Source organism: Telopea speciosissima, chromosome 1, assembly GCF_018873765.1.
Source record: "Telopea speciosissima isolate NSW1024214 ecotype Mountain lineage chromosome 1, Tspe_v1, whole genome shotgun sequence".
NCBI classification, from domain to species: Eukaryota; Viridiplantae; Streptophyta; class Magnoliopsida; order Proteales; family Proteaceae; genus Telopea; species Telopea speciosissima.
Genome location: NC_057916.1, coordinates 14,595,991 through 14,607,258, shown reverse-complemented (window position 1 = coordinate 14,607,258; position 11,268 = coordinate 14,595,991). Strand labels below are relative to the sequence as shown.

Genomic DNA, 11,268 nt, shown 5'->3' with positions numbered 1-11,268 from the left:
GATGGAGAGACCGAACCGTAGATATTGATCAGGCCTGTGTGGAGAATCATGAGGATGAAGCTTATGATTGTGAAGGAGACATCATTAGGATTGAATCTTGAAGTTGATTTAAATTCTGTTTCAGACTTGATTTTTTTTTTTTGGACATGTAACTTTGATTAATTTGGATTTTGAGACGATGTAATAGTCTGTTAAATTTTTATTACTATTGGAGACTTGAGTTTTATTATATTGATTGAATGGATGTGGTTAGAGACTTCCGCTGCAATTTATGTTTTGAGGTTACTAGATGATTTATAAATTTGGTTCACATTCCGGTTCCTATTTTCCTAAGACTTAGACCTTGTGGACCGTTAATAACCTAAACTCCTAGATGGATTTGGGGGCGTTACAGAGTGCTCTGATACCACTCTGTAATGCCCCCAAATCCGCCGAGGAGTTTAGGTCGTTAATGGTCCACAAGATCAAAGTCTTAGTGAAATAGGAACCGGAATGTGAACCAAATTATAAATCATTTGGTAATCTCAAACATAAATTGCAGCGGAAGTCTCCATTCAATTAACATGATAAAATTTTAGTCTCCAATAGCACTAAAAATTTAACTAAATATTACATAGTCTCAAATCTCAAATTTATCCAAGTTACATGTCCTTAAAAATTCAAGTCCAAAACAAAATTTAAATAAGGTTCAATCCTAATGTATGTCTCCGTCACAACCATAAGCTCCGTCCTCTTGATTCTCCACAAAGGTCTGATCAATATCTACGGTCTCTTCATCTGAAATATAATTGGGGCAAGTTTCAGGAAGAAACTTAGCAAGATAACATCTAAACCTCATACGAGCATTTAAAAAAAAACATGCACCATAACAGAGTTGGAAAAATATATATGTAAAATTAGGGTTACTCATCCCTATAGCAAATTTCACAAAAACAACATCATCGCATATACATAATCAAGTACCAATACCATGCTTACACCTGGCCAAAAGCATGACCACGATATCAAATTTAACCATGAACTTACACATCAATGTAATCACAAACACCTGCCTTGCACCGTACTATAAGCGCAGCTCACTCACCAAAGGTGAGGACAAGAAGTATGCCCCGTACTGTACTACAGGCTCATCTTCTCAATCATAATTCAAATAAAAAAAAACATCCATGCGTCCATAAGCATACAAAGGATTGTCATGCTTACATAATCATGAAGAATATCATCATAACATCCTTCTCATGCTATTATTGCTCATAAATCAATGGGTTTTTCAACATAGTTTTCTCAAATAAAGTTGTAGAACACATGCTTGTAAAACCAGAATGTTATAATCAAGTGAGGAGAATATTTTTAATATAAAATAAGCACAAAGAATAGATGTTAACTCACTGGTTTGCAGAAAATCAAATTCTAAAGAAAAGCTTGAAGGTGCTAATGGTGGAAGACCTCCCTCCTTTTTTTTTTTTTCTTCTCTTCTTCTTTACTTTCTTCCTCTCTTCCTCTTTTTTTTTCCCACGATCTCTTTCTCTTCCTCTTTCACAATTCTAGTCTCTCTCTCCCCTTTTCACGATTTATGTCTCTCCCCCCTTTCCTAATTCCATTCAAATTTTCCTTTTAAAACTCTAACTTCTTTCTCTCTTCTCTCTCATTTTTTTATCCAATTTGCTATCCATGATTTTCCCTTTTTATCTTCCATTCCCTCTTTATTTATTTATTTGTTTTAAACTCAAATCCTCTTTCTTCTCTATTTCTTTATTTAATTTTCAATCTAACTCAATCTCTATCTCTCTCCCTCTTCCACGTTTTCTCTAAACGTGGGGAAACTCCACTCTTATTTTCTTTCAACTTCTCAATTAATATTGTGTGGGGTCCATCAAGCTACTTAAGGTAAAATAATTAAAATTTTCTTTAATTGTTTCCCTCAAGAATTGAACTCTAGACCTATTTAATTAGGTATAAGGTCCTAACCACCAGACTAACACACTTAGATATCACTAGGCTTATAAATAAATATATTTGAAAATGATCATCTTACCTCAAAATCCATTGATCGTGGATACAAAAATCAAGATCCTCAGTTGAGCGTCGATTCGAAATTTAAGCTAATGTGAAATGTCCAAATCACCCTTGTATTTTAGGCACGGGTATTATATCACAGGTTAAGCTTTAAATTAATTCCTCCATTATGTTAGGATATTACAGAGAAACGGAGAAGAAGGGAGAGATCGATTGAAGAGATGGAGTAGGGTTTTTTCTCTTTTTCTAACCTAGATCAAACCTGCTCTGATACCATGTTGGCAGAATCATGGGTTAGAAAGAGAGAATGAGAGAATGGAATAACTTATTTTCATTGATAGGTAAGCCCCTCTATTTATAATAGAAGGGAAAGTTACAAAGGGACTGAAATAGGCGATGTGGGACTAAAACCCACATAGTCGACTTAAACTTAATAACTTAGGAATAAAACTACTTAATAACTTTAGAATAGAGGGGAAAGTTATAAAGTGACTGAAATAGGAGATGTGGGACTAAAACCCACATAGCCGACTTAAATTTAATAACTTAAGAATAAAACTACTTAATAACTTAAGAATAAGACTACCCCAAAAGGACCAGAATACCCCCACGGTATTCTGGATTACATATTCCAACAGACAAGGATAAAGAAGGACAGCAGTGGACGACTCCCTTCCCTGATACAGAGGAAAGAGAACCATCGGCTATTTTAATTTTATCCTTGCCTGAAGAAGGAGAATAACGAAAAAATAAATTTCATGTACTAGTCATGTGGTCAGTAGCTCCAAAATCGATTATCCAAGGATGAGATAATGTCAAAGCACAATGACCACCAAAAGAAATACCTGGTTTGGAGAAAACAAGGTTGGATTCAGAAGAGGGAACCACAGTCGAGGTAGAGGTAGATGCAGATGATGATGTCAGGGACCCAAAGTTGGTCATCATACGACGAAATACAACAAGTTCCTCTGTAGAAAGTGTGGTATTAGGAGATGTTTCGGCTGTTTCAGATAGATTGGCCTGTGCACCACCATGGCCACCATTATCGTGACCACAACCTCGGCCACGGCCCCGACCACCACCACGACCATCGGACAAATTAGATGGCCGACCATGCAATTTCCAGCAATAATCCACAGTATGTCGTTCCTTTCCACAATGGGTACATTTAAGAGGTTCCTTCTCAGACAAGGAACATGTACCAGTATTAGAAGAGCCACCCCCAGAAGTAAGTAAAGCTGATCTCTCTGGCTGTGTGGGTGGTAACATAGTGGATCGACGAGTATCCTCTAACTGTATCATAGAGTGGGCTTGCTCCAAATTGGGTAAAGGGGAATGACTCAAAACCTGAGACCGAAGCTGGTCATATTCCACATTGAGTCCAATAAAAAAGGTGTATACTCTGAATTTATCCTCCCTTTGCTGAAACTTTGTAATATCGGAAGGGCAATCAAGTTGAAAGTTATCATAGTAATCTAGCTCTTGCCATAGACTATGGAGTTCAGAGTAGTATTGTGACAAAGTGAGTTCTCCCTGTTTGGTTGCATGGATTTTTCTTTGAGTATCATAAACTTGTGCATCATTCCCTACCTAAGAATTGGTATCTTTAGCAGCCTTCCAAATTTTGGCGGTTGAGTCAAGCAGCACATAGCCACGGGCAATGGCTGGAGTTATAACACTGAGAAGAAAAGACATAACCAGTGAGTTACTTGAACTCTACTTATCTTGTAATGGACCAGCATCACTTGGCTTAACAGCAGTACCATATATATAACCCTTATAGCCCCGTGAATCAATGGAGAGAAAAACTGATGTAGACCAAAGTAAGTAATTTGTGCCATCGAGCTTCACTGGGCTGGCTGGAAAAGAGGGATAATCATGATGATTCCCTTGTCCAACAGATGGGCCAGTAGATGCTGTGGATTCGTCTGAATCAGGCATACTGATGATAGGTGCACACAATCGATCACAAAGAAAAATAAAGGAATAATAGCCCAAAGCACAAAGACGATGTGCAGAAAAATTACAGGTATCGTTTTCTGCAAAAAGATGATTCTCGGTTTTGTTGTGGAAGACCTGGAATGAGACTGATCCTTTGTGGTGTCAATCTTAAAGTGCAGAAAAACTGGAGTGAAATAAGATTGACGCCAATAAAAAATCTAGAATGCCGAGAACTTCAAATACCGAGAACTTCTGTAAAAAAAATTGCAGATCGTGGCTAAGAATATCTTGTCCAAAAAAAAATCTGCAATGTCTTCAATCTTCAAATAATGATCTCAATCTGTATGGAGATCACAAATAGGATAGAAAAAAAAAGGAGCTAAGATCCAGGGCAGGTACTAGATCATTATTTGATCACCTCAAAGTACCGCCCCCATGAAACAATGGAGACTAGAGGAAAAAAAAAGAGTCTCGGTTGTAAGGTTAGGTTTAGGGTTTTGAAGGAACTAGAAGAATCGATCTAAGAGGGATCGATCTTGAGGGGAAGAGATGGATGAAGGAAAAAATTAAACTCAAGAAGGGAGATCGATTTTTAGGGAATTGGGATTTATTTCTTAGGTATCGGTTTTGGCTCTGATACCATGAAGAAATAATTGGAATGGCTCATCAATGTGATAGCCCTCCACGAGTTATTTATAATAGATATGGAGAAAGTTCCAGAATAGGAACAATTACAATAATACCCTCAAGAGTAACTAGAATAGAGAAAACCCCATGGGTCGACCCATGTTACATTAATACCCATATTCCAACAATTCCATTCCTTCCTCAAGTCAGGAATGGTGGGTGCGTACTGAGGCATGAATCATCTTTTTGCAATCAACTCAAGTGTGCTTATAAGATAAGATATCACTTTTTTTGTTTTGTATTCTGTTGGTTGAACCGTGGGTCAGAGAGAGGAAATAAAATAATGGAATAGCTTGTATTAATGAGAGAAAGGCCCCTCTATTTATAATAGAGGGGAAGTTACAAATAATAGAAGCTAGGCGATGCGGGACTAAAACCCACATAGCCGACATAAGCTAATAACACTTAATAACATAAAATTAACCCCAAAAGGACCAGAATACCCCCACGACATTCTGGTGTACATTATTCTAACACTCCCCCTCACGCTGGATTATACAAATATGAAAGAAGGAAGATTCAGCGTGGACTAAAGAAAAAAACTCTCTCCATAACAATGCTAACACTCCCCCTCAAGTTGGCGCATACAAGGTTCTAATGCCCAACTTAAATAAAATGGGAAAAATAAGTTGTAGCTGAATCCAGCTTCAGAATGAATGCAGCTCCCAAATAGACCTTCAAGAACTTGAAAAAAATAGACCTTCAAACTTGGACAGACTTGATCAGCAAAAAAGGCATCTCTCACCAATCTTTGTCCAATAATGAATCTCTGAAGTATAATCTTAAAGATAAGTAACTAGGGTAGCCGTCAAATGAGTCAAGCAGCAGTAAAAATCAAGCAGCGGAAAAAAATCAACCCAATTTGTAGAACCTCATATAAGCAGGTAATAACCAAACATCTTCAAAACTTTTAACACCAGCCTCCCCCTTATGGCAAACTTAACCCAATAACAAAGTAGATATCCTTTGGCAATGGTGAAATCTCTGACCTTCTATGTTTTGCACTAAGTGTCCCTGCATGTTCTGCTCTCTGCAATGGCTGCAGGTATACTGTATATAATCCCCCCCTCACGTGTAGTGCACGTGGACATACGAGAGATGATTGTAGAGATAGGACAAAACATAACATTCCAGAGTTTGTCAATGGCTGCCAAGTGTAATGGAAAAAGAAGAAAAGGCAAACAAGAGAATACCATGATCTTCCAAAGTGTTTATGGGGAATGCCAAGGTATGTTTCGGGAGGTGGTGAAGGAAAAATAGCAGTGGGATTATGAAGGAGGAGTAAATTATGCAACACAAAGTTCCAACCATCTTCCATCGATCAAACAAACACTTTTGATGGAAACCCCTGTATGGGAGAAACTCCTAACTCCAATGGGCAAATCTGAGAAGTATACCGATCTGATTTGAAGTAAGGAAATGCTCCATCTTTCAATGCTTGATCAATCTTCAAAACAGGGAGGAGCAATTGTGCGAAAAACTCCAAGGTAGAAACTCCCACATGCTAAACAGTACTAACAAAGATATCCAGACAGCAGCTGAATGAAGAAGCTTCAACAAAAACTGGATCAGATCTGAATCAGTAACAATGCTAGGATTCAAGCTCCAAAGTATGCTGGATTTAAACCAGAAAGGCTCCACATAACTGAATAGGTTCGTAGGTGCAGCCAATAACCGTAGAACACACTGTTGTAGTCCCAAAGAAGCTGATCTCCAGGGTAGCAGATTCGAGTCTTCCACAACGAAAGAAATTCGATCTCCAACAAGAGGAAACTCAGTAATAATCATAGGGCAGCAGTATGCCACTTGAAGGCAGCAATAACACATCAACCAGTCATGCTGATGGAAGCCAATCAATAATACCAGCCAGATAGGTAGTGAAGCTCAAAATAACCAGACAAATCCATAGGCAGTTGAAGCAGCCCGCCATAGAGGAATAAGTAAGTGAAATAGGGTATAAATTGAAGAAACCAAGCCAACAGAATGAACTGTAATTTTTACTAAAAAAACCTGATGAATGATGCTGAATAATAGGCTGAATACTCCTCTGATGTTTATAAAACTCTCCTAAAAAAAATCAGCATTAGTGGACTACCCTAACCCTTAGATCGATTATAGCCAAGGTTTTGTAAAAAACCCTGAAAGTGAATATCAATTGTAGGGAAGGGGGCTTCAACAAAAGTGAGGATGACTTGTCAAAGGTGCAGGCTTACAGGCTGACCTTAACTGCTGGAATGGATCTCCAGTTCGAATGACCAATCTTCTTGGTAATTGAGACTTGATCTTCATATGGAAGAAATACCAAAAATCGCAGAAAAAGAGGGCAGCAGCTATCTTGTGCAGTAGACCTTCTTCAAGTCATAAATAGTTGAAGTAGACTGTCCTTCTTGATGGTAGAAACACCAACAAAAAACTCCAATGGCAGTAGGTAACCCTAACCCAAAAAATCGATTAATGTCAGGGTTTTGGAAAACCCTGAAAAATAGAGATCGATTGGGGTAAGGGGTCTTCAAACACTTGGAAAGAGGCAAATACTGAGGTTGAGTGGTCTCTGTAGGTGGAGTAATCATTCCTCAAAAGGCAGCAAGAACTCAAACTGGTAATCCTAATATCGATTTGAGTTAGGGTGTTAACAGGGAACCATAAAAGGCAGGATGTAAAGATTTTGCTGTAGGGACAGATCCAGCCATCAGATTGTGTTCAAATTGAGGTCGTTTAGGGCTTGGATAAGTTGGGAATTATCCCTGAAATTAGCTGCATCTGACAAAGGGAAACCCAAAATCGATTAGAGTCAGGGTTTTGAAAAACCTTGACAAGGTGAAATCGATTTGGGGATCTAGGCTGGAAAAAATTAACAATTGATGGAGATAAAGAAAAAGGGAAGTTAGGTTTAGGAATAGGGTAGAATAGGGCTGGAAAAAGGCTGCATAGGGTGTTCCTAAATTAGAGGATCAGGTTTATAGAGATCTGATCTCAAAAAAGGGGAACTCCAAATCGCAGATGAGGCTTCCAACAGGGTTTTTTTAATAAAAAACGATAGAAGAGAAAGGGGGGCAGCACTAAATCATCGATATTATGTCTACCTCATTAGTGCTGCCCCTATTTTTGGGTTGCAAGGGAGAAGATTAGGAGCAGGAAAAAATGAGAAAAGGGAGAAGAGGAGGAGAGATCGATTAGAGGAAGAGAAGGGAGAAAATAGGGTTTTTTCTTCTCTCTAACCTAGATCAGACCAGCTTTGATACCATGTTGGTTGAACCGTGGGTCAGAGAGAGGAAATAATATAACTAGAATGGCTTGTATTAATGAGAGAAATGCCCCTCTATTTATTATAGAGGGGAAGTTACAAATAGTAGAAGCTAGGCGATGTGGGACTAAAACCCACATAGCCGACATAAGCTAATAACTCTTAATAACATAAAATTAACCCCAAAAAGACCAGAATACCCTCACAGCATTCTGGTGTACATTATTCTAACATATTCTTTTTCCCTTGGAGATGGAAAATTCGTCCACACCGAACAAGCTGTACCGTACCGTACTAAGCAAAGGTAGAAAGAGAAAAGGAATGTGAACTCTCTCTTAGGGGGTCTTCCTGTACTAAATGACTGATCAATCCAATGATCAAGTTACATTGCTTCTTTGGTCCGAACCAAGGAATCCCTTAGATATGATGCAAAATGGATCTTGTTCTATTGTTGATTAGAGATTTCTATATGAAAAATATGAATCGGAGTTTGAAAAAGGGGAAGAAGCCCTTGATAATCAATCTTTCAATGAAAAAAGACTTTTTTTTTATTTTTTCTTTCCTTCCATCCCCATTAACCGCTCGGGCATTGGCCCAGGAAGAATCAATTCTAGGTTTATTGATAATCTATGATCCAACTTATTTTCTTCAAGAATGTATGCTTCATGGGATTTATTTTGTGCTGACCATCTCTGTGTGTGTGTAGTGAAATAACAAAAATTTTATTGGGCATCTAGCCAGTAGAAATCAGAACATCTCAAGTCATATTCTCCAAACAGTATGATGTTTCTACCAGTGAAGCTATGGTGTGTACAAGCATAGTTGTCAAGGTGTTGCCTAGGTGGCCGCCTTGGCACCCAGGCGCCTTGACAACTGTTGCCTAGGCGGGTGTTTTTTATGTGGACAGGTTCCTGGACGAGAAATACAGCCACAAAAACCTAAGGGGTCAGACCCATGGGCCTTTGGGCCAACCAGCCATGGCTGGGTGTTTTCTGGTTCACTCAAAACCAGATCGTGGGCGATAGATCAGCAGAGATATCAGGTGAGATTTTATTCTGTTTTATTTACTTTCTATTTTGGTTCATTCTAGTACTTTCTATGTTGTTTCATAGCTCAAGATTTAATTAGCTTCGTGTACAAGTCTCAATATTACCTTGCAAGAGACTTTCTATTTTCTAAGTAGGCATCTGCAGCTATATGTATTGAGACCATAGAGTCTTCCCTACACAATTTATGAATGAGATTGAATTTGGCTTTGTGCTAATGGTTGTGTGATACAGTGAGGTGAGAGACCTTAGAGACACCTAGGAGAGAGTGAGAGGCTCAATCCACCCTAACCCCTTCTACCTTTTCTATCTTCTTTTTCTTTCCATTCGATACATTGTGTTGTGGTTACTGTTCTGAGATCTTTTGTTCAACTGAGATTCTATCGTGGGTGTTGTGTTACTGCTGGAACTCTATGTTGAATGTTACAGGAGTGCTTGGGATTATAGTTGCTGGTTGGAGAAGACTGAACATACCTTGCGGCTCACTGGACTGAGTTGCTGGAATTCTATGTTGAATGTTACAGGAGTGCTTGGGATTATAGTTGCTGGTTGGAGAAGACTGAACATACCTTGCGGCTCACTGGACTGAGTTCTCTCCTACAATAAAAAAATTTGAGTCCCAAGGTCTTCCAATCCGCCCATCGGTTGCTGGCCCACTTTTGAGTTTCAAATCAACACCCCAGCCCTGCTGTTCGACAGTAATTTCAGAGTCATCTGCTGGTCCATCAACCCTGTGGTAACTAGTTACTAAGTCTGGTCCTTACTTTCTATTTCTGAGACCTTCGAATATCTCAGCATCTAGCCATTGTTTGGGGCTGAGATGTGGGTGATTTATTCAACCCTATTAGACCTCTACTCGATGAGGATATAAGGCCCAACCAAAATTTGTGGCTACTGTTTCTGAAGTTGGTTATTTTTCTGGTTGTTTGGTCTTGTTCCTGACCTGCGGTAGACCTATTATGGATGCTGGTTGATTTTTTGTTTGGCTGGGATCCTTCTAAATCCTTTGCTAATTATTATTAGAGTCGTGGGGTTGATATACTCTACTGTCCACTTATTGTTAGGTGATTGTTTGATGTAGTGTTGCTGAAATTGGTGTTGAGTATTCTGTTTGCTTGTAATTGAGATCCTGCTTGGGGGTTAGGTCACTTGTGACTTGGCCTTACATTACTTTTGGTCGCCTTGCATCCAGGCCCCCTGCCTTGATTCGCCTAAACGCTGTGACTACTTTCTGTACAAGTGAGTGGTTATCTGTTGATTGCCCAGATTGTTGTAGGAATAGAGCTTTCCTACCCTAGTTTTACTAGCTGGATTCTGAGTTTTCTTTTTGATAGATAACGTATTCTGAGTTATAATTCAAAATAAGAAAAAGAAATGGGATAAAAAAGATGCAAATTTTTATTCAGTATGAAAGTTAAAAACAAAAGAAGCTACACAGAACTAAACAAAATCAACGCAAACTCATCTTCACTCTATTTGACCAAATGAGAGGTGCTGTCTAGAGAACACTAATTTCACAACTCTATAATGCTGTGACTCACAAGGTTAGGTTGCAAACCAGTAAATGCATCTCCTTAAAAAGGAATTTTAATCAGCTGCAATAGGATATAATGGTCATCAAAGGAATTAAAATTAAGATGGAAACTGCAGATTATGAATGTGCTCTACAGTCTGTATGTTGGTTGAAACTTGAAAACAGAAGCACACTTGATCCAATTTGTTGAGAATTATGTGTCAAACTTCTAGTTGAATTCGGGTATATATATAGACTTGGAGAAATTCCTACTCATACTCAGTCTACCCAATGCAACTAAGAATGACCCATATCAGAAACTAAATAAAGGAAACCAAAGGGAGGCCTAACTGCCTAAGATGGATCCAACGGACTAGTCAAAATGTCATCATGACAGTTGAAGGAGCTATTTGGTCCTTCTCTTGGGTTTACTAAGCCCACGACCTGCATTTTTATAGACTCTTTTCTGCTATTCTGCTTTAAGCTTTGTTTTTGGGATTCATGTTAAATGGGTATAGATACATGTATATAGGTTAGATGCCAACCTAACGTAGCACTGGCACCAGGTGGAAAACAGTGATATGAAGAAGGTTTGGAATAAGTGATGTATTATGAATCTGGATATGCATAGATATGTGCATTAGGTAAGTTCGTGACCAGTACCACAATATAATCCCTTAGTAACATGTTACACCATGTGAGTAGCTGAAAGAAACAGCTTTGGATGACCTAGGAAATGGTGCTTTAGAAATTAGAACTGTGAAATGACTGAAACACATTGATCACAGTTAGATGAAAATCTTATGAGCATGTCCCAAACA

At 38.6% G+C, this 11,268-nt stretch overlaps 1 protein-coding gene across 1 annotated transcript in view; it reads left to right on the top strand.

Moving 5' to 3' along the window:
• Positions 1-5,742: 5,742 nt before the first annotated feature.
• The window catches only part of LOC122662276 (serine/threonine-protein kinase PRP4 homolog), a 40,919-nt gene continuing 35,393 nt past the window's right edge, over positions 5,743-11,268 (top strand). The window contains exon 1 of the mRNA XM_043857901.1: positions 5,743-5,872. Coding sequence (XP_043713836.1) covers positions 5,743-5,872 — 130 coding nt within the window. The remainder of the gene's footprint in view (positions 5,873-11,268) is intronic.